The sequence below is a fragment of the Vitis vinifera genome, chromosome 3 (genome assembly GCF_030704535.1).
Source record: "Vitis vinifera cultivar Pinot Noir 40024 chromosome 3, ASM3070453v1".
Classification (NCBI taxonomy): Eukaryota; Viridiplantae; Streptophyta; class Magnoliopsida; order Vitales; family Vitaceae; genus Vitis; species Vitis vinifera.
Window position 1 is genome coordinate 9,448,163 of NC_081807.1, and position 24,267 is coordinate 9,472,429.

General features: G+C 31.9%; 1 protein-coding gene across 3 annotated transcripts; it reads right to left on the minus strand.

Annotated features, from left to right (window-relative positions):
- Positions 1-1,188: 1,188 nt before the first annotated feature.
- LOC100242944 (proline iminopeptidase) lies at positions 1,189-20,351 on the minus strand. Of its 3 annotated transcripts, none has more exons than XM_002271253.5 (11): positions 19,971-20,351; positions 19,115-19,317; positions 17,999-18,097; positions 17,803-17,913; positions 17,660-17,722; positions 17,425-17,518; positions 16,836-16,933; positions 15,598-15,699; positions 5,670-5,783; positions 2,727-2,801; positions 1,189-1,598 (listed from the first exon to the last, which is right to left on the minus strand). In XM_002271253.5, exons 1-11 carry the CDS (start codon positions 20,080-20,082, stop codon positions 1,494-1,496), a joined length of 1,176 nt encoding a protein of 391 aa, XP_002271289.2. In that variant the 5' UTR covers positions 20,083-20,351; the 3' UTR covers positions 1,189-1,493. The 3 variants fall into 3 exon arrangements, with proteins under 3 accessions (XP_002271289.2, XP_010647982.1, XP_019074594.1); XM_010649680.2 differs by having other exon boundaries at positions 19,938-20,084; XM_019219049.2 differs by having other exon boundaries at positions 19,877-20,084.
- Between the last annotated feature and the right edge of the window lie 3,916 nt (positions 20,352-24,267).

Sequence of the window (24,267 nt, forward strand, 5' to 3'; positions counted from 1 at the left end):
ACACTGGAGTCATCCTATCACTATTTCTAAATCCTTAAGAATCTTTAACTTCATCAACCATGTACTTCTGTTAACCTTGCAGACCCTTGAAACAATTCTCATGAAGAAGCTTAAAACACTTGGATAGCAACTCTTTAGTAAGTACATCTGCAAATCAATCTCCAAATCTATCTGCAAAACAATTTCTGGAAACAAGTGTTTTCGAAATCAGTTCTGAAATCAGAACATTTTTTTAAAACTATTTTCTAATGTTTTGCAAAATAAAAATCTATTTGGGGCATTGAATATTTTTAACCCCTTTTTTTATGTTTTTTTAAAATAACTTTTATATATATTACTTTATTTTTTTTTTATCATTTTTCATATTTATATAATTATTTTTTAAAACAGTTATCATAAAACAAATGGAAAGAACTAAAAACAATTGAAAAATATTTTCTAAAAACACTTTTTTTATTAAAAAAAAAAATCATAAAACAGTTCTTTGTTTTTTGTTTTTTGGTTATCAATCATATTTTCATGTTTTTTTTATTCTATGAGGAGAAAATTATTTTAAAAAATAATTACCAAATAGAGTCTTAATTTTCAAATTTCAAGGCATTACACAATACACTTTTGAGGAAAATGATAAGCAATTCTCAATGCATTTCCTTCAAGCATGCAGAACCCCTGAAACTATCAAGGAGTTATTTTTATGATACAAACTATCGCAACCCTTTATAAAACCTAATCAATTTTCTTTCTTCTTCACACAAATGAACCACATGTAGTAAGAGAGTACTCCTAGATGTATGAGTATATACTGATTATCATGACTTAAATCAATTTTATTAAGAAAAAATCATCTAAATTGGAACTTCTCCACTAATAATGCTGACACAGTATCACAGATGTACAGAATACTTTGTCACCTGGTGCCTGTCATTGCCTCCTGAGTATAAGGCAAATTCACTTAGAAAAAGGTTGCTGGTTTGCCATATTCAGCTACACAACAACCACACAAGAAGGGAAGTTTCCTTCCAATGACCCAAGTCCAGCATGTCAATATGCTCAATTAATCTTAAAAGTTTTATTTTTATCTCTAACTTAGCAAAGAGGGGTTCTATGGCTAGAGGAACTCTTTCACCTACATAGGAGGAATGGTCTCTTCTGTTCCCTATGTCGAGAAAATTGTGATGCAAAGAACTATTCCTTTCAAACCATTCTCATTCTGACATTACGAACTTGAAATAAAGACTCTACATAGTTCCTTCATACTCTGTCTTGAAGGGACTCCACTCCATCAAAATACAGGGCAATGCCAAAGCAGAGCAAAAATACATGACCAGAAAGCATTCATAAATTAAATCCTATTAAAATTAGTTTCAAAATCAGTGACACCCATTTTCTTGTGAATCTCAGATGATAGTACTGGGAATAATGCCTCTCAGTTTCTTATTATTATAGTATAGGGCATTGGTAATTTTCTAAATTGAGTACTGCACCTAATCATCTCAGGGTCCACCATTCTTGATAATATTCTTCAGCTTCTCATTTGCAGCAACAAGTTCAGCAGCTATTCCTAGTTCGTTGGCCGAATGACCAGCATCTGGCACAATCTGTTACATAATTGAATAATTTAGTAATTTGTTACTCTCATCCATAGATACAAGAACATGCAAAGCAAATTCAAATTTTATTTCTTGATTGGGACCAATGCAACATTAACATGAATTGTAACACAGGCAGTGGATGGCTATAAAAAAAAATCTGCACAAGAGATTTAAAACCATGAACGAAAAAGAATGATCTGTCAAAACTCATTTTTGGAACATGACCTACTGAATCATTTAAGCTATGCTGTCTTCCTACACATAATTTTGAATAACAGCACATGAAAAACACACAGATCTCAGTGCGCAGATTATGAATCACCCTTCATTTTTTCTTAAGAAAAATAATTTGCATAAACAAAAATGCCAAGGATGAAACAACACACATAAAGGAGAAGCATAAAAATGCACATAAAAAAGTATACAAAAAGAAGGAAATAAAGCAGAACCACTCGACTGAAACCAAACCCACCTCTACCCAGGAAAAAAAAAAAAAAGAATTCCAGACCCCATCCAAAATGCAGAATGTTAGGGTTCCAGTGCTCTCATCTCTGATTATAGTTTCTGCATTCACCATAACTCTAAAAAAACCTGGTAATCCCATTTCAAGTCTAAACAAACCTGCATTCTCCCCATGCCACATGTGTGAGAACAGCACCAACTACCTACCATTCCCAATATTCCAGCAAAAGTACCTAAAGAATTCTGTGCACCCTCTCCTTAAGGTCACATCCAGAAAGAGCCAATTGTGTCATTTGATTCATGAAGGATACCTACATCGCTCCTACTGTCCTACACTTCTCCCTATCAACAATTCTATGTCATTCCTACAAGTCAAATGTATTATGCCTTCATTCAGCTAACTTACCATGTAAACCATATCATATAGTTATTGATTATTAGCATCATTTTAACTTTATGGTTCAACTATAAGCATGTGTTATATAGCAATGTCCAATGTAGATTTCTGATTATTCAACAGGAGTTTTGTGGATGTCTACATCCATGCTCAGTGATGTCAACAGATTCGAGCATCAATAGGCCTTTTGTGTATAACAGCCTGTTAAAAAAAATGCATTTTGTGAAATAGAAACTGGTATTAATGAAAACAATGACTGAAAGCATTTTGGTTACCTTGAAATCTGCCTCTGGCCAAGCTTTATGAAGATCCCAAGCTGTCATAATAGGACAGCACATATCATATCTTCCCTACAAAAGAAATTTCAACAGAAATCAGGCTGGGAACCTAAATCCAACAGAATCTTCTAGGGGCATACGTCATGTACCACATACGATAGCATATACAATATGCATTTTAATATGATACAATAAAAAACACTTACTAATATTATTTACACCTCGAAAGACAAAAATTAAGCAAAATATGAATCCAACAATGATGCAGTAAAAGACCAAAAAAAAAAAGGAAAAGAAAGCATTCCATGCATCACTGGTCACACCTTGAAAGATGTAAATTAATACATAAACAATTAATTTCTTATGATGTGAGAACACTGCAAGTGGTAGTAAGACAAAGATTTGTTTAAAGAAAAATTTATCATTTGGAAGCTAGGCAGCATTTTAGTGCAATAATATTGAAATAATAGCAGAAAATGTCAATGTTTTGTGTCCATAAGTAAAATTAGTGGATCAGTAGTAGAACTGATGCTATGTACATGCCAATTGCAGCCTGGTAAAGAAAACCAAGATTACAAATTTTTAATGTTATTTTAGGTAGCATTTCCATGTTTTCCTGCTTCTATTTTTTACGAGTCAATAAGAAAAGATCATTGTGAACTTGTAGAAAGATTGGAACCCAAACAGGCAATAGCATATTGTCTGTAAACTCATTTTGTTCCTGGGTGAAGATTCTGGTGTGATTTAGGCAGTAAGCACAAGGACCGTTATAAGTCAGCATCCCTTGAAATTCAAGCATGCCAAATCAAGGAGATAATAGGCAGCCATTAGGACGCGGTTGAACACCTTCAAACACAATGTGCATCACCAAATTAAGGGAAGTGATTTAGGTTTATGGACTTCATCATTTAATTTAATATTTAGCCAACCTCAACTGGGTGAGATTAAAGCTTTAACTCCACAAAACCTCTACAATATTTCTTGGAACAATAACTAGACTAAAGCTTTAGAGTTTGTTTCACAACTGTTTTTGAAAATAGTTTCATGTTTTCTTGAACAAAAAAATTATAGAACATGTTTGGCAATCAAAATACTATTTTCTGTTTTCTGTTCTCAAAAACAGAAAATAAGGTATTTTCAGATAGCATCTTTTAGTTATTTTCAATTGTTTTCACTTGTTTTTTGAGAGCGGTTTTAAAAAATAATTATACAAACATGTATAATAATTAAAAATAAAGCTCTAGACATAAAAATTATTTTTAAAACATATTTAAAAATATTAAAAATAGGTTAAAAACATTTCGAGTTCCTAAACAGACTTTTATTCTATAAAACATCATAAAATAGTTTTCAAAAATTGTTCTTAAAAACTATTTTTTAGAATTATTTTAAAAAATAGTTACCAAATAGACTCTTAATTTTCCAAACCTTTTGACAACACATGTATAAGGTTTCCACATGGAATCACTGTCTCTCATCTTGTCTCATTTCTCACCAACTTTTAACCTTAAACCACCTTTAAGATCATTTTTTTTTTATGGGTAAGTGAAAAATGTAAAGAGAAAAGAAGCATACACGATGTATACAAAGCAACCCAAAGACCAAAAAGTAAGGCATGAAGACACAAAAACCAGCAACCACACCCTAAAAAGAGTCTAACTAGTCCAAAAATTCTAACAACGCCAAAAAGGGTCCCCAATGAGCAATCTAATCCAATCCCAAAAAAAGTTCAAGAAATAATTTTTAATTGTTTGGTCCAAGCTTTCATAGTTATTGAAGGCTCTCATATTTCTCTCCCTTTAGATGGTCCAAAACACACATAATGGAGCAACTTTCCAAGCTTTTTTTTTTCTTTTTTCCAACAAAAGATCCATACAAGCTCAAGAGAAACACCCTAACTGAAGAGTGCATCACCTATTGTACACCTTTTAGACAATAATATATTAACTTTATAAGTATTTGTTTAAGTAATAATTAAACTCAAGCTTCAATCTTCAGCACTCCCTTTGACAACATGTGGACAATGTTTCCACATCAAATCATTCACTCTCTTCTTGTCCTTTCCTCATCAAATCTAGACAATAATACAAAAATCGTGATGAAAAATTTATACATTTGCTTTTTCCAAAAAGAGCTACTTAAAAAGATCAAATGCAATTGTATCATAATATTGTATGTGTATCTTAAGATACACACACAAGACACAATACATACTGGTTTTATGTATTGTGTATCTTAAGCTTTAAACAACAGTAGTGACACAACCTTCAATTTCCAGTATATAGATACCTTTAATTTCTACATGTTGTCATAGAAAGCACACCTAATTAGAAAATGGATAATATCTCTCTATTAGGACAAGAAAAAGAGTGAGTTTGACCTGAATCCAGTCCACATCACCTATTCCATTGTTAATATCTGAATAAAATAAGTGAATATTCTTTAATATTCAACTCAGACCATGCCAGATTCGATCTTCTTGATCAATCAAAATGGATTTTTAATAGAATAAGTTTATTAGTATTATACTATGTTTTCTTAATAATTTATGCTTAAAATCACATTTAACTAGAAGAAAAACATATATTTTGATAACACTCATGTGTAATCCAACCTAGATGTGGCCCTAAACAAGGTGCCCAATGTGTCCTTTTTACTTCTTCATCCTAAGACATTAATTTCTTGCATTTTGGAGTCTACATAACAATAGCAGCATTAAACAACATTTTTTCTATTTAACTATACACTCACGCAATAAAGTCAACTGCATAACAGACAAAGGATATGAAAAACAAGCATTAAGACATTTTCAGAATATGATAACGTCACCAGATATCATGTGTACCACCATTATGCATGAAACATTCTTTCTATATAGATTACACGCTGCAAAAATAACTAAAAAGGCCAGTTGACAAGTGATAGAGTTAAAACAAATACCTGTACAATTGTAGCATTAATATGCCTTATCTTTTCAATATTATCCAACAGGAATGAATCTGAAGGAAAGAAACCCTTGTTCACAAAGTAATGATTTTCAATCCTTGCAAATGCCTGAGGGATAGAAAAATCAACATAGTTTAGGATTACAAGCAAAAGTTCAATCATCTTTCACAACCATAAATTATATATGCATAGACCGACACACACACACATATATAGAGATATATACAGACACAGTAAAATCACAGCTACAAACAATATATATATATATTCAAATATATACACAGAAACAAGAACTGCAGAAACACAACAAACCTTTAACCTTAATTACTTAGGTCCAGCTGCATGAATCCTTATATGTCATTCATCTAACAGTGGCCCTATCCTCTATTAAATTAAAGACCATCATAACATTTTCCAACTACCCCAAGCCAAGTTCTTTTTTAATCTTCCCAGAAGCAGCCCAATAAAAGTTGAGTACAAGGGCAAAAATTGTGAGTGAACCTTTTTCTATATGGTAGAAAATGCTTAGTTAAAATCTGTTTTCCTCAACTTTAGAGATGGAAAATTACAAATTGAGCATATGAATCCAAGTTTTCCCAATGTCTCTTTTTAATGGATAATATGGCTAATCCACTTAATGGTAATACAGTCAATCTAGATGCTAAGGTAAAATAACATTTGTTTTTTTTAAAAAAAAAAAAACAATTATAGTTTTTAAAAGCTTCCTCCTACAAAAGCAACAATAATGTGTATCATCAAATCATCCTTCTATTAGCTACACATGCATTTTACATTCAAGATTGAGGACTGTTTTTTCAAATATCATCATATGATGATTTTAGTGTTAGGTAAGAAGTGATTTTTTTTAAGTAAAATAAAAAACAAAAAATATATATATTCTTACATTTGAAATTGGCCAACCTCCTTTGCATTGAGAAATATTACCAATTAATTTTAAAATATTCTTTAGTTACATGTGTTGCCTTGTCATCGACATAACAAATAATATATTATAACAAATAGTCATTCTCAATAAGAACTCAAACTAAGGTTCAAATGTTGTTAAATATTTAGTTGTCTTCCCTGATTTTGGATCTTCACCAGTTTTTCCCAATTTACATAAAAATCTCTTACTTGTAGAACACAAAATATTATTAATTTAACACTTTCAATGCAACTTTCCAAACACAATTCCATTTAGTTTATTTTATTTTATTTATTTTTTTGTTTACTTGTGATAGGCAAAGGAAATAGGTGTTAAAAGCACCTAACCAGAGGGGGCACTAACCAAGCATACAGGAAGTCTATAAATAGTGCTAGAAGTCTACAAAGAAAAAGCAGAAAAAAAAGAAAAAAAAAAAACCTTATGTTTGTGACAACTTAATGGTTAAGCACAAAAGTTGCCTTGTAAAGCTTTTGCACCACTTTGTAGAAGGAAAAAAAAATGTAAATATGCCACACCCATAGTTGTTAAAAACTTACGATATACAATACGATACAACGATATGACACTTTTTTTTTATGGAAATTGATACGTATCACAATCCATATCTTACTTTAAAGCCTATCTTATGATACATATACGATACACAATACGATAAAATTATATTATAATACAACAATACATACATCTTCAACTATTTTCTATATTTAAAAAAAAAATCAAATTAATTTTTTTTTTAAAAGAGAATTTATTATGTTAATTGTTTAAAATATACTAAAAGATTAAAAATTGATTACAAAAAGGAGAAATAGGTAAAATAATCTTATATAAAAAGTTTCATTCTTATTGTCAGATGTTATATTAAAAGTCAAGTAAGTTTATCTTTACAATGAATTGAAAATTTTTCATTTGAATGATTTGAATGTTGGCAATGAAAATAATGGTTATTAGTGAATAAATGTTTTTACTTAATATATTAGGTTTTTTTTAATTTCTTTTTTAGTGAAAAAAAAAATGATGACGAACCTAAAAAGCTAGAAATTTGAAGATGACACACACACACACATGTATAACAACACAATAAGTGCATATGCCTAATTAGAATTTGAAACTAAAAATTGAAGAAGTTTATTTTTGTGAATTATCTGATGAATCTAGATATTAAAGTTATATTTTGTTAATTTGAACTTGTCAAAACTTCAACATTCAATGTTTTCATATGATATGAAATAGTTTAACTCTGTAGATTCCACCATTTTCCATAAAATTGGTTATATATTATTCTATAATCCATACTTTCAATAGATATTCACACATATACATATTTTTTCTATTTATTTTTTAATCTATAAAAAAACTTATGATACACAATACATAAAAATAGAAAAATGATACACGATACGATTTATTATTAACAACTATGGTCACACCCAAAAAAAGCAAAACGATAAACCTTTAGGACAAGAACTGACCACATTGCAATTTCTTACGCAAAGATCATAAAAATTGCACAACCTCTACAACATCTTAGGATTTGTGTCCAAGTCCTTTTTATAAAATTGGTTGTTTTAGTTATTTATTCATATTAGATCCATTATCATATCCATATCCTCTTAAAACAATAGTATTGAATTCAATATTTTTAGTTGTGTCCACTTTTTAAGTTAGTCGCCTTCTAATATATTTTCACTCATCCATTTGCCTATCAAAATAAATTAAAATAAAATAAAATTAAGTCCAAAACTTTTAATTTCATTCATAAGTTTGTTAAGGAGGTCCTTTCTAGAGTTTATGATTTACACTTAAAAACTCTAGAAAACATTCCTCTATTTTTATTAGACTTGTTCAGATATCCGTACATCGCCCGAGACTAGTCATTTGCTCTTGATGACTTGCATCTAGAATACAATCAAGTATAATTGAACAATAGCTTATATTGATAAAATAATAATAATAATAATTGAACAATAGCTTATTTAATTTTTTTATGTCCCATTCAAAAGAAGACCCTATTAGAGTTTTTCAATGTAGTGCATGTTATACTACTTCGATGATTAACATATTACCAAGCAACATACAAATGCAACAAACAAGGTGATGATATTTAAGTGATAAGACATGTCATTCATCTACTTCTATTGTTTTTTGGGGGCCACTATATTTCTTTTGAGAGCACTTTATATTTTCCTATGTTATTCAACATATTACCACATACCAACTAGATAAATTGAACTTTGAGATGAGATTTAAAACCAACGGTAAGACATTTTTTCATCTTCTTTAACAAGTATATAATGAAAGTATTCATACCAAAAAAGAATATCTGAACCATATTATTCCTCTTCACATATTCAATATACTAACAAGGATTATGCAGCATGTAAAACTCCAATTGCATATCCTTCAAATTTCTCTCATGTAGTTTGTATTTTTAGCACCCAAGGAAAATGACAACAACATCAACTTTAAGATTTCTTTCCTGGAAGCAATAGGTCCTTGGACATTATTCTTTGACCAAGAAAGAAAAATAGGAAGCATCACATCCTATTCAGCCCCAATTAACTTTAAAAGGAAAAGAAAATATCCCAATGAAATTGGAAAGTCATCTAAGGGATATAAGGCATTTCAAGAACTACTTAACAAAGTTGTATTTCACATGAACATTTTGTTCTCTCATGCTAGAATTAGAAATGGAAGAAGGTGAAACAAATTCTTAGTATTGCTAACCTTCAAGCATATATAGGCTGATAACCAATTAGGAGATGGAGAATTGGAGGTTGATAGGGCATAGAAAAAGTTGGTTCTTGTTGGAATTGAAGTCATTTGAAATACTTGTGGAAGATGCTTCAGGGAGTTTGGGGGAAGAATTCTAGAGAAGGATAAGGAGTATCAAGATGGATCATATGTAGAGCAAAGGATCTCCCATGGCTCCTAGATGGAGTGCAGTCCTTTTGTAGAGGAGAAGAGAAACCATTTTGTAGGGAGTTAAAAGAAGAAGGAAGAAAGGTATAGGTTAGATATTTGAGGTAATCAAGCTAGTTGATATCTACTCTGCATATCGATTTCAAAGGAGAATGGAAGGCTACCAATCCTCTTAACAGAGGGTTTAAAAATTAACCTAATCAAGAGTGAGCTCATTCCAATTGGGATGGTGGAGAACTTGGAGGAGTTGGCTTTTGTGTTAGGTTGCAGAGTGGGTGTGCTCTCGACCTCCTATTTGGGCCTTCCTCTAGGTGCCCCTCATAATTCTTTGACTACTTGGGATGGGGTAGAAGAGAGGTTCCGTAAAAGATTGGCAATGTGAAAACAACAATATATTTCCAAAGGCAGGAGACTAGCACTAATTAGGATTTAGGACAACTCTTTCTAGCTTGCTGATCTACTTCATGTCTCTATTCTGGTTGCTGAGGATAGTAAGGTTAAGATTCGAGCAAATTCAATGAGAATTTTTTCAAGGAGAAGGGACCTTAGAGAGAAACCTCATCTAGTGAAGTGGGCCATTGTTTGTTCATATAAGAGGAGAGAGGCGCCTAGGAGCTAGACGTCCTTTAATCAACAAGGCCCTATTGTGCAAGTGGAATTGAGGATTTGCAACAAAAAGGGAGGTGTATTGGAGACAAATTATAAGCAGTAAATATGAGGAAGTTGAGGGGGGTTGGTGTTCTAAGGAAATAAGTGATGGTTATGGTGATGGGTTATGAAAGGCCATAGAAAGTTATGGGGGATAGTTAATTGTAGAATTTCATTCTCTGTGGGCAATGGGAGTAGGGTAACGTTTTCAAGGGATAAATGGTGTGGCGATGACCCCTTGACTGTTTCTTTTCCTTCCCTTTTTGCCTTAGCTACTTCAAAGGATAGGGTGGCAGACTTATGGTCTCACTCTAATGGAAACGGTGTTTGGACTCCTAGATTCTCTAGGAATCTAAACAATTGGAAGATTAAGATTGTGGAGCACTTCTTGGCAATGCTTCTTATTAAGGTGGTTGTTGAGAGAGGAGAGGACAAGATGTGTTGGTTAAAGACAAAAAGTGGAACTTTCTCTGTTTGGTTTGTTTACTCGAGCTTGGAGGAAGGGAGATTAGAGTCATTCCCAATTGTGTGGAATGCTTAGATTCCACTTAAGGTGAGCTTCTTTGCTTGGGAGAGGACTAGGGGAAAAGATTTGACTCTTGATCAATTACAATAGAGAGGTTGATCTTTGGCCAATAGATGTTTCATGTCACACTCGTGAGGAGTTAATTGACCAAATTCTTCTGCATTGTAGCAAGGCAAGGATGTTATGGCAGCTTTTGTTCTCTCTTTTTGGTATTTCTTGGGTGATGCATTCCTCTGTCAAAGAGACTCTATTAGGTTGGCATGACTCTTTTGTCAAGAGGAAGCAAAAAAAGGTTTGGGAACCTGTGCTTTTGTGCCTTTTTTTTTGGATAATTTGGAAAGAGCAATATAGTAAATCTTTAGAAAATGTGGAGCTCTTTGATCATAGACTGAAAGTTCTGTTTTTGTGTAGCTTGTTTTCTTGGTCCAAGCTATTTATAGGAGAAAGATTGTTGTCTATATTGATTTCATTGATTGAATGGGTGAGGTTTAAAGGAGGGGGTATTTTTTGTTTTTCCATCCCTTCGCTTTTCAATACATACCTTTTATCCATCAAAAAAAAATTATCTTAATAGAGGGGGTTGGCTTTATTGATTAGGTCACTATGGCAAACAAGTTCCAAAGCCTCAAGGTTATGTCTCGTCTCCGTCATTTAGTGGCAGCAGTTCAGCTGCCTCCTTAGGATGTTGCAAGGTTGGGTAAGGAGCCTAGTCCAAAGAGCATATCATATGCTAAGGCAATTAAAACCTTCAATGGAAGGGGGTGTAGCAATATGGGTACAGCGTGCTAGGTTGAGGTATTTATCAAAATAGGCTATGGGCTGCTTTTAGTGGCCAGCTGAGGGAATTTTTTCACCTTCATATGGAGTGGCAATGCTTGAGAAACAAGCGTTAGTCAACAGGAATCTAAAGGGAGGGGTTAAGTTGGTGCCCTCAAGGTTCTCAAATTTTTTTAACTATGGGGTTTTATCTTTAAGATTTCATCATGATCTTTTCAGTATAACAATTTGGGATGTTTATGTTTTCATCCTCTTATCTATTTTCTTTTAATACTTCAAAACCTATAGGTCATATTTGGTATGTTGGATATAACATGGAATAGGATAAGATGTGAGATAACATATCGTATCTCATGTTTTTGTTAACAATGAGGTAGAATATATTATTTCATCTCTTATCCTATTCCATATTTAATTAAGAATACATAAAATAAGAGGCAAGATAATATTTTTTTTTTTTTTGATAAATATCACAAATATATTAAGGGCAAAGGCCACCAAGCATACAGGACGTATACAAATCTGCCTCAAAACGAGAGCACAAAAACAAGCACCCTTACCCTCCCTTAAGTGGCCGCTAGCCACTCCAAAAAACCTAAGAGTGAAGAGGACTCCTCTCCAATATACACCCTAGCCCAACTCCACAAGATAATATATTCACCCTCTTTCTCATATCCTTCCTATATAGGATTTAATAATCCTATGGAGAGATGAGATATGTATATACATAACTCATGGATCATAAATTCTTTTCTCTCATTTATTTCCTTCTATTATTTAAATTTTTTTCTTGTTAGTCCCTTTGCAAAACAAAAATTTTAATTAAAAAATAAAAGCCTTGATTAAAAAATGTAATACTATTTATTTATAAATTTTTTAATATTTTAATTACTAATACTATTAATAAAGAAATAAAAATTACCAATTGAAAAGTAAATTGCAAAGAGATATTCAAATATTGCTAAACATGAAAGAGATTTCATATATATATAAGGTGATTGTCTAGGCGACCTAGGCCAACAGGTGAGGCGGGGCAAATGAAAGTCCCCACTTGAAGACCTAGGCAAGGTGGCTTAAAAGAGGCAACACCTAGGCTATTGCCTTAGGATTAGGCTCAAGGTGTAGAGGCGATTGTCTTTGATCATGGATTAAGATTAAACATACTTGATTGTAATTTATTTCAATCTAATATTATATTAAAATAGAGTATAAAATGACACATCATATTATCGATCATAGTAATAACAAGATGAAGGACTATCAATCTAGTCTTGATGGAAGTGATAACAATTTTAATTCCAATGATGATGCCTAAATCTTCTCTAGGATGCTTACTCTCTTATTTTATTTCTTTATTTTAATTTTTGAATGTTTGGAAAATTAAAACATGCATTTAGACAACATGCATTTCTCTAAACAATATGATGTTTCTTATGATGTGGGGTATAATTTTTAACACTTCAAATGATGCTATGTTGTTAATTTCATAAGATGCCATTTCTTTTATAGGTAAATTTTTCTCCCTACTGAGACTTGAACTTGGAACCTCTCACAAACCCTCCCAACCCTTGACCATTTGAACCAGGCCTTAAGGGTGTTAATTTTATAAGACAACACGAGGAATGAAAATTTAATAGTACTGATTGTTAAAAATGATGTTTTTATCGGTTAAGTATCAAATAGGTAAATATATGTACACACTTTATCGCCTTACTATAGTTAGGCTATTGCCTTGGTTTTTGCCTTTCGCCTTATATATGTATACATCATGAAGCAATATATTTGTTATTTGAAAAATAACTTAATATTAGAATGAATGTGCTTTCCATTCTAATTTTTATTCCTTTGACCACCAAATACTTAATGGTATAATACATCTCATTGGATACAGTCAAGAATGAAAATATCGATAATCACGGATATATCGGTACTTCAATTTTACAAATATATCAAATATATCAAAGATATATTGATAGATATTTTGGAAAAAAAAATTGGTAGACCAAAAATTGATCAAAATTCATGAAAATATAAGAAAAACCTTATAAAAATATAATTAGAAGTATAATAGAAATTTTAAAGTTGTTTTGTTGAAAAATTTGACATATGTATAATATGATTTATCATATTTAATAATAATATCGTATGCGTTGATAAAAAAATATGAATTTTATAAATATATATTTATTATTTTTTTATAAATAAGTGTATATTTATTATTAAATTACATCAAATATTATTTCATAATAATATTGTGATATTTGATTATAACATGTCTAACTTAAAAATATATTTAATATTAAAATTATGATCCATTTAATTCAATTGTATTAAATGATATAAAATAATTTGTGATATATGTATAATTTTTTAATATTTAATTAATCTATTAATGATATTAAAAACACTATGAAGAAAATTATCATGATAATTTTTATATTTTTGGTAATCAATTAAATGAATTTTTTTTATTTAATTATAAAATAATCATAATTAATTTGTTCTCTAAAACGTTCTTTTAATATTTTGTTTATATAATGACTTTAAATATAAATATCTTGGGTGCAATATAATAAACAAGGAGCTTACTTGCTCTAATGGTAGGCTAAGTAGTGGGTAAGTGTTTTGTTTGGGGTTCCAGTCCCCTCAACAGCAAAATTAAAAAAGGCAATTTTAAGCTTCATTGTAGTGACTGTAGCACTTTCACTATGCGGCATTGTAGCAGTGTTGATCCGCGTTGACTATCTGAAATATCGGAAAAAATCAACGATTTTGGGCGATTTTTCCCAAAATTTTGCCTAAGCGATATTTCGACACTTAATATCGTTTCCATATGTCCCGATAAACGATATATCGGCAAAATGTTGTTGATATTTAGCAAGATTTTCATCCGTGGATACAACCCAAGATACCATTATTTATTGGATATACTATCTTAGGATATCATAATCTATTGGATATAATATTTAATGATATTATATTTCATTAGAAATGATATTCTATCCAACGAACCAAATGTAGCTATAGGATTTTTTTTTTTTTTTTGATAAGCAAACAAAATATGCATATGTAGCTATAGGATTTTTGGGTTTAGGTCTTCATCATTGTCTTCACAACTTTAGAGATTTAGGTTTTTATCTTCCTATCCTCGTCTTCCCCACCTTATCTTCATCATCATCCTTTAGGGTTTCATCTTCATCGACATATTTGGGTGTTTTGATCATCTGCAATGACAACCACCATGTCATTTTTTCATGTTTTTCATCCTTATTTTCCATGTTGGTGGTGTTTCATCCTCACACAATTATGGTGGATTTTCCATCCTCATCCCAATATGCAATGATAATTCTTCATCTTGGGATTTCCATCTTGGAGGGGTTTTTAATCTCCATGAGGTATTTTCTAGCATTTTCTTTTTTTTTTTTTGACAGGTAAATTTTTGTCCCCATTGGGACTTGAACCTAGAACCTCCCACAAACCCTCCCCATCCCTTTACCACTTGAGCCAAGCATCAAGGGCGAGGTATTTTCCATCTTAATCTTACAATTTTCACAAAGAAGAAAATAAGAAGGTTCTTGTTCTCTTTTTCATTGCATTTTCCTTCAGGCCTATTATAGCAGCCATGGGTGTTGCTCACACGACTTTGCACTTTTGAAAATAAATAAACGTGTAAGAGGCACCAAGTGGGGGTGGCAGAATCAGCATTGGTTTGAACAGAAGTTTCAAATGCATGCCAATTCTCATAATTTTTTCTGCCACAAATGAGTTATTTTTGGCCTTCAACACCATGTATGCGTGTAAAAATAATTAATTAAAAAATAATATGTATGTGCACACACATTTGCATGTAAGCATGCTTGCACCACAAGTTTGCATTGGAGGATAAGAAAACAATATAGAATATTGCATATAAGCATGTAAAGAAAACAAATGAGTTACTACAAGATTGCAAAAGATAGTGAAGAGATATATAACCTTTATGAGATCCAAATTAACTAAGCCACTCATGAAATCCCCAAAAATACCACATTTCAAAATGCATTAATCAATTTTTACTACTGCAAAGCTCTAAGATAACAATAATACTCTCTGCTGAATTAACTTACCAATGAAAATTTATCATCATCACCTTTCTTGATGTTCTCTTCATTTGGAAGAAGATGAGCAGTCATCATTTCCCATTTTGTCCATGCTCTAGCAGCTGCATACTAAAAGCAAACAAGAGATTTAAGGAAAACGTAAATTGCACTCACAAGTCACAATATAATATTCAGCTTGAAATCATAATAATCAAGCTAAAGATTGCATGCAGCAATTTTATTTCATTTTTTCAGTGCTAGAGATACCATACTTAGGCAGTTTTCTGTGATATTGAGAAGGACCTAGGAACAGTCTAGACTACCACAAAAAGTGCTAGAGATACCATATTTTGGCAGTTTTCTGGGATATAGAGAAAATATATAGGAACAGTCTAGACCACCACAAAAACTGCATGGACCACAAGAAGACCGATACTTTGTTCATAGCAACTCATAAATCCAATGTGGAGTGAAGTGACTTGCTACTTTATTTTATATTAATTCTGTAACTAATCCTTTCCAGAAAATGTCCACACATCCTCCCATTCATTATGTATCAACATATACTCCAATAATGTATAATTACAACATTAGAATCAGAATTCCAAATGCCCATCTGACATCATTAATGCACACATCTATGACTTAACTTTTTTCCCATCAAACAAATAGATCTATATCGTAAAAGATTTAGCATGAGGCATGAACAGATGTAAGATGAAAAAACTCATCAACAACAAAGTCTCGAGATTTTTAAGCACATAGAAATTTGAAAGACGTGAATATAGAATCACAAGAATTACCATAATTGATTCAAGATGTAATGGTATTCACCAGATAACTGGGTTTTTGAGTTCTAATTGAAAAGAATTTGGAATTTCTGCAAGTCCATATTTTAAATAAAAAACTATCACATTATTTAAGAATTTTATAAAAGAAGCTTGAACCTCAATAAACACCACACACAATACCGAGCAAGTTCCACAAGGCTATGTGCCAACAGCCAACAAATCTTATATCAAGTAGGCAGACTGGACCTCCTTTTGTCACAATCTTTGACAATGTATTTTTTCTTCTCTCCTGAAAAGATTTTTCTAGGACACAATTTTGAAACTATATTCCTAGAAAATTTCACTGATGTTCGGAGATGCATGTTTATTTACAGTTAAGATGCAGATACTGAGGCCATAAGAAACTAAGAAGAAAACAGTTCAGTAACTGTAAAAGAAGGTGGCTCTTGTCAAGAACTAGACAGCAATTCTTACTTGTGTTTCCATATCATCAGAGTTTAATCTCTTGTGGTAGGCATCAATTAAACAATCCCTTTCATTTTCTGGAATAAGATCTCTAAAAGGCTCCCAAGCTGTATAATGAAAAGAGACACACCAAGCATTCAGTCACCTTACAAAGTTTCATCTGCAAAAATGACCAACACAAGTGCAGAATATCAAAGTAATACATCTATAAAATGAATACTCGCCAAACACACCTTCCCCACACCTAAAACTCAACACACCCCATGGTCATGTTTCCTGAATTGCTCACTTACATTCCCTGTCAGGCCAGGTCCCTTGTAAATAGATTCTGAAATAGGGAGTTTTTCTGGCTTAAGGGAACACCTAAAATACATGAAATAGTCTGTGCCTTAAGAAATGTTGGAGACACATTCTAAAAAGATGATATCTTAGAAGTGAGATTACTATTGCTATTGCAAGTCTTGAAATAAACACAAAACAGGATAATGTCTCCCCAAATCTGTCAATAATATCCTGAGGACATGAAATTTACAGCTTCGGTAATCCAATTCTCAATATATTAATCACTAAAACAGAATAAGAATTCTAGAGAACATACCATCAGGATATATAGCAGCAGCACCACCCTCATAAAACCAATCAAGTTCCTTCTTCCGCAACAGAAAGATCCCTCTAAGGACCATACCAGTGACCTTAATACATTTAACATAGAAATGTTTGTCAACTCTTGAATCAGTTATTTATGCAAAAGTTTTCTCAAACTACAGAACTTTTTTTCCATACAGAGCAGTATCAGAAAAAGAAAAAAATGAGAAACCAAACACAGAGTGTACCTTGTCAGGGTGTGACTGACTATATGCAAGGGCCAGTGTACTTCCCCATGACCCACCAAATACCTGAAGAATCCAACAGAAGAGAAATGTTGATAGTTACAATGTGCATTCAACAAGAACTTCACCAGGCATGAAATCTTCACCTGCCATTCTGGAATTTCCAAGTGCTCTCTTAGCTTTTCAATGTCATTGACAAGATCCCAGGTGGTGTTATCCACCAAGCATGCATGGGGTGTGCTCTTACCAGCACCTCGCTGAAAAAAAAAATTAATGCTTTATGAAACAACTTTATAAGCAACATTTAGTAATTAATTGAACATAACAGTTCAAAGAAAAAACCTGATCAAATAGAATGATTCGGTAGAAATCAGGATCAAAGAAGGTCCTGTTACTTGGTGAGGTCCCTCCTCCTGGGCCCCCATGAATGAAAACAACTGGCTGAAACATATAGTTCACAAAGAGATAAACCAAAGTAAATCAAAGAAATTACAAGCAAAAGAACAACAACCCACATCTCTTTGTAAAATGACCATGCAGGAGCCAACTGTTATATTCATTCTATGGATTAAAGCGTCCAGAAAATTCATTTTGATCTGTAATATTACTCTCTACAGGTTTGATGCAGAGTAAGACAGAAAAGTAAAAGGAAATTGGGTGGAAGAATTATACATATTCCTTGTCCTAGAAACATCCTAAACTACAACAAGGTCTACTTAGTTCAATCAGTAACAAATTCAGTTGCCAATATTAGAAACTTTTTACCAAACTAGTTGAGTCGATGCCATAACTGCTGCTTTGGTTTATGCGATTTACTTTAGCTACATGTTATTTTATGTTGTATCTGAAATCTATGTAAGCACACATCTCCGGCAGGCTCCCAAGTTCAGATATATGACAATGCCAAACCCAACCACCCAAACAAAGAAAAAGGAAAAGAAAAAAAAAAGAAAATAAATAAATAAAAAACAGAAAAAGTTGAAAAAAAAAACAGATGTTATAACACAAACTTTTGGTAAGTTCGAATGTCCAGTGGAATTATCCGGTTCATTGTATGTTCACTTAGCAATTCATTAAACATGTAGGTAGGGTAATCTGGGGGCAAAAACAGAGCCAACAAAAAGGCAATATAAATGAGGTTACTTTTAAATTCTGAAATGCTCTACCGTGGCAAGCCATAAAAGAATCGAATCAATTGCTAAAAGACACTTACAACGAACTCACAGCAAATACTACGCAAAATACAACAGACCAATCCAATTTGCATACAAGATTCAAACATAGCATTACAGAAATGTGAGGGAAATTCCAATTTTACATCAAACAATGCTCTAATCTTAACCCACTTAAACTAACAATAATCAACTACCATATATAAATTAATGAACAAATTAAATAAAATTAAAAACAAAAATTTAGGCTTGGGTATATAATTAAAATTGAGAAATACCCACTCACATGCCCATTTGGATTTCCTGACTGCTCCCAATAGATTGAATGAAGATCTGAAACCTTCAAAAAACCTGAACTATACGGCTCTATAGGTGGATAAAGATTCCTATTTAATTCCGGCACTTCCTTGCCTAGATCCATTGTTGTGCCTAGTTGGTTCTCACTCTTAAAACCAAGTCCTTGCGCCTGTAAAATGGAATTCTTTCTTCCTGTCCAATCACATAAACAAACCCATATGACCTAACAAAACTAGAGAATGAAAAAGGAACAAATTATGAACAAACCGGTTTCAGCTCTTCTACTGTTATAGAAGACTTAAAACCAACTTGAAATTCACAAAAAAAAAAAAAAAAACACCAACAACCAAAGAAACTGCTGGATTTCTGACAAAGAGAGCAGAACGAGGAAACAAAATTGAAACTTTGAATGCTAGATTTTTCTTTTGTGATCAAAAAGGAAAACCCTCTACTTCCAACTGATTGAAGTAGTAGTGGATGGTTTTCCATTTTCCAAAAACGAAAGCAACAACAATCTTGGCATTCCAAATTCAGTTTTCTTCCAACGATCCAATAAATCAGCGAGTGGTTTGTTGCTATGAAAAGGGCAGGAAAAAAAAAAAAAAAACCAAACTTAAAACTTTGAATGCTAGAATTTTCTTTCGTAATCAGCTGAAACAAAACCCTCCACTCGACTGATCACAACCCAACAAATTGACATAGAAAATAAGATGTTTTTCTTTTCAAAAATGGGTAACAACAAACACAGAACTTCCGATTTTCTCTTCTTTTCCTGAATTTTCCACAAAACCAACCGAAGGGTCAGTACATACAGAAGAAATACACAGAAGGAGAGTGAGAGAGACCTGAGAAAGATGGAAGACGGGAAGAGAAAGAAGGGGAATTTAAGGAAAAGAGAGGAAGAGAAGGAGAGAAGTGAAGAATTTTTGGATTGAAGGCTAAACCCCGCAACATCATCAGTTTCCTCTCGTCATTGGTTAATTTGAAAGCGATAATTATGGGATAATATGGCACATTCTCTTATTCTATGCCCAAATCGAACATCATTCGTCCTTATGTGTATTATTTCTTTATTCCCCATTTCAAAATGGAGAACCCATTCTCCATCCATGGATGATTGTTTGTTTGGTATTTGTATATAAAATAAATAAAAATTGTTGGACCCAACATGATGTTAGGAGGTCCAAATTTAAATTCAAGTGGGTTGTGTTATAGATTTAATTTATGTTTTTTGTTTATTACACTTTACCCTCTATAACGTGATTTGCATATTACCATTTCCCGTTTAAAATCAAACAATTTATCTTTCATACTTTATAATTGCGGATTTTTTGAGTGAGGATGTTACCTTAATTAGACAGAAGACACATGTGCTCTCTACATGACCTACTTAAATGAGAGTAAAAGTGTCATTTCTCCTCCTCTTCCTTCTTTCTTCATCCCCATATTACAACCAAAGCATTATTAGATAGTAAAAATTGTAAGAAAATGATGATGATGCAGCATTTTTCTAAACTTTTTTCTTCTTCTTCTCTCTTCACTCTTTCTCTCTCCTTCCCCTTTCTATTGAAAATTCACATGGGTGAGCACTTTGGGTTTTTTTTTCAAAAGGTTTGATTTTTTTCCCCCAAATTTCCCCTAAATTTTTTTTAAAATTTTCTAAAACATCAAAACGAAATCCTAACCTTAAAACATAAGTATAACATAAAAACGAAACTCAACCTTAACCCTAACTCTGTGTTGTGTTAGGTTTGTTTGATTGTTGTTGTTTTTGCACTTTGTTTGGTTGGTAAGAAAATCAATCAATTTTTTTTTCTTTATAAATTTTGAATTTGAGACCATTTGAATTAGTTAAAGTGATTTTTTAATAATATTGTTATTTTTTTGGTAAAATTTTTTGAGTTTGGTTCCAATCACCATATGATTTGTAATCCTATTCGTCTGAATTATAGTTTCTCAGACCGAAATTCTAAGAAAATTCCAATTGGCAATCGAAAGAGGAAGAAGAGGGTTGGGTTGGGGATTTGGGTGTTTTGAAATGAAATGATTGTTTTACCCTCAGGCACACGAAGAACACATATCTTTCTATCTAAGAAAATAACGTCGTCTCTCAAAAAATGCACATTGCATGTGATTATAAAAGATAGAGGGCACATTACTCAATTTTGAACTCGATGAGATAATGTGCAAAATACGATATAGGTTATGGGTAAATGTAATAAACCTTTTTTTAATAGAAAAAACTATAGAGTATTTATACAACCGCTTAGAAGAAGAGCGGTGATAATTTTTTAAACCAAAATTTAAAACATCTTTAGAAAAATATAACCTTCAAGTGATAGACTCTAAATTACAAATACATTTTCTAGCCAAACAATACGTTGTTATATTTGCTACTCTATAAATATGACGATAAATACAAACATTAAAGTCTTTAGGTATTTTTCAAATTATGAGCAAACATATTGCATTACATGTACATTTTGATTTTATTGCTTTTTATTTATAGTTTTGTAGTGATACTTTTTTTTCCTCATGATTTCAATGATGGAGATTGGAAGTTTGATATGTATAATTAAAATTATTTTTGAATTTCTAATATTAATTTTTGAGTTTAAATTAATTTTGAATTTCTAATATTAATTTTGACTTAACTCAGTGGCATCTTTCATGTTATCTTCTTAAATTTAAAATTCTTATGGAATAGGGTTTTTTTTTTTTGGCTATGAGAAAGTAAAAAATATAATTTTTGAAATGTAATATTGGGATATAAATATTTTATTTATCATTAAATAACTTTGTGCATAAGGCAAAATAGTTGAAATATGATATGGTAGTAAATGTTTCGTGACACATAAGTTTAATGCAAAATAGAATTATTAAAAAAGTAATATTTTTTAAAATTTCCATATTAAACTTTTTTTAAAATCATAGGGTTTTTTCGTAAAATTATTAAATAGATATATAATTTATATTGAATTCAAAATAGAGTTTTTGACTTCTTAAAAGCTTATCTAAATAGGGCAAATCGCTCACATAAAAATCAAATATGATTTTAATTTATTTTATTTTAATAAAAATTATATAAGGTTAAATTATTTTAATTATTAACAAGGTTTTGAGGTAGAAAATTGTCTCATCCTAAGTACTACATAATAATTTGATACCCAATCAAAAGGTGCACACCCTAATTCCTTAAACATAGACCCATTATCAAGGTTTTGTCCGATTTCAAAGGGATGGGCCCAAGAGAAACCTATCTAACCTACACCATTTTGATCATAACAAACTTGTCTATGGCCCATCCAAGACACTTCTCCGTTAAAGTCTAATCTAGATCTTGGTTGAACTTGTCCAACCCAACAATCTCGATCAAGCATTAGAGTTCTACCAAACTTTTTCCTATGAGTTTTGTTAAAAAATCTAGGTATGCCTAGCGCAATACAATGAGAGTTTTATGTTGAGTTTGGGAATGATGAATCATTCTTGAAAAGGAATTTATTGATTCTTTCCCAATTGGTTGGACCAAAGGTGAAACAATTTACTTCATGGGTGATGTCTCTAGTTCAAGTCCAAGATGACCCAGTTATGCTAAGGAAAAGAATAGAAGAAACATTTAACTCCTTCATGCATATTCTAGTTGACGTAGGGGGATATAACTCCATTGGTAAAGTTCCACTCTTACAATTGGGTTGTTGTGATTATGGGTCAAATGTCCAATTGTCCAAGCAATAATGATGGTATCTTATACCTAAACAAGCAATTCACTTTTTCTAAGTAATGGGAAAGATGACCAAAATATGACATTGAAAAGCTCTATAAAGACAAAGATGGATTGTCAAGAATGTAGGAAAGGTAGGATAGGCAATTGGTCAGATCTAATATGGATTGTACATGGATGGTAGTTAAAGTCGACAATTATTCTAAGGTTCTCTCATCTAGGATCCCTGGGGAAGATGATTAAGTTTGCATTGGCAAACAACTTGATACACTATCCCCTTTCAAAACTTTAAGCGAAATGCAATAAAAGAAAGTAAAATCGCTGGAGTGACCCATTGTCTCCACCTTGTAGGAACTATAAGATCACCTCAAGGGCACCTTCGACATCTAGGGTCACAAGTTGACCATAAGACCCTATTCAATAAGTGAAATGCATTAGCTATCTACTCTTAAGTTAGGCAATAAGGGTCAAAGAAGAGCAACCACTCATTCTAAAAACCAAAGAGTCTAGTAAAAAAAGAGGGGAAGCTTTTCATTCCTAGTTCTCTTGTACCTAGGTCCTCCAAAACCACAAGAATCTTTAGTTAGAATGAGATTCCAACTCAGAACCTTTTGAGATTTTGAGAACAATAACTCTTTTGAGAGCACAGTATAGTAAAAGTTGTAAGTTGTAGTCTAGGGAAAGAGTTATTGTTTATCATTAGCTTCTATGATAGAATTAGTCAAAGGCCCAAGAAGCAATGATTGCCCTATGGTAGATGTTAGGCATTCAAGTCTGCTTATCTTCAACTCATGAACTTAGTTGATATAAATTTATATGATAGCAACCAATTTTTTTTTTCTTTGGTAGTTCAACCTATGAGAGCATTCTTACTTTTTGATATCATCTATTATATAATGTTTTCATCGTTCATCAAACTCAAGCATCTACTTCTAATAAATTTATATAGGCGTCAATTCATTGTTATATATTATGTCTTGAAGGAGATAAAAAAAAAAGCACACCCCAACACTTTATTGCTACTAGTTCATCAATTAAAGCTAAAGGTTTATCAAGACATCCGGGTAAATGATCATCATGCCTTTAGGGTGGGTCTTGGGGTGTGACAATACATGCATGTATATTGTATCATTTTCTTTGAAAATTATTATTATTATTAACTAATTATCATTTATTTGAAAGATTTTAATTAATGTTTCAAAACTACTTCAATAACATAAGCATGTTGTGTCGAGTTTAGTTTTTATAATGGTTAGACCATATATGACACTTTAGGTGAGAACATACCATGAGCATTCTTACTTTTCAATGTTATCTATTATATAATGCTTTCATCATGCATCAAACTCAAGCATCTACTTTTGATAAATTTGTTTAGGCATCAATTCATTGCTATACATTATGTCTCGAAGGAGATCTAA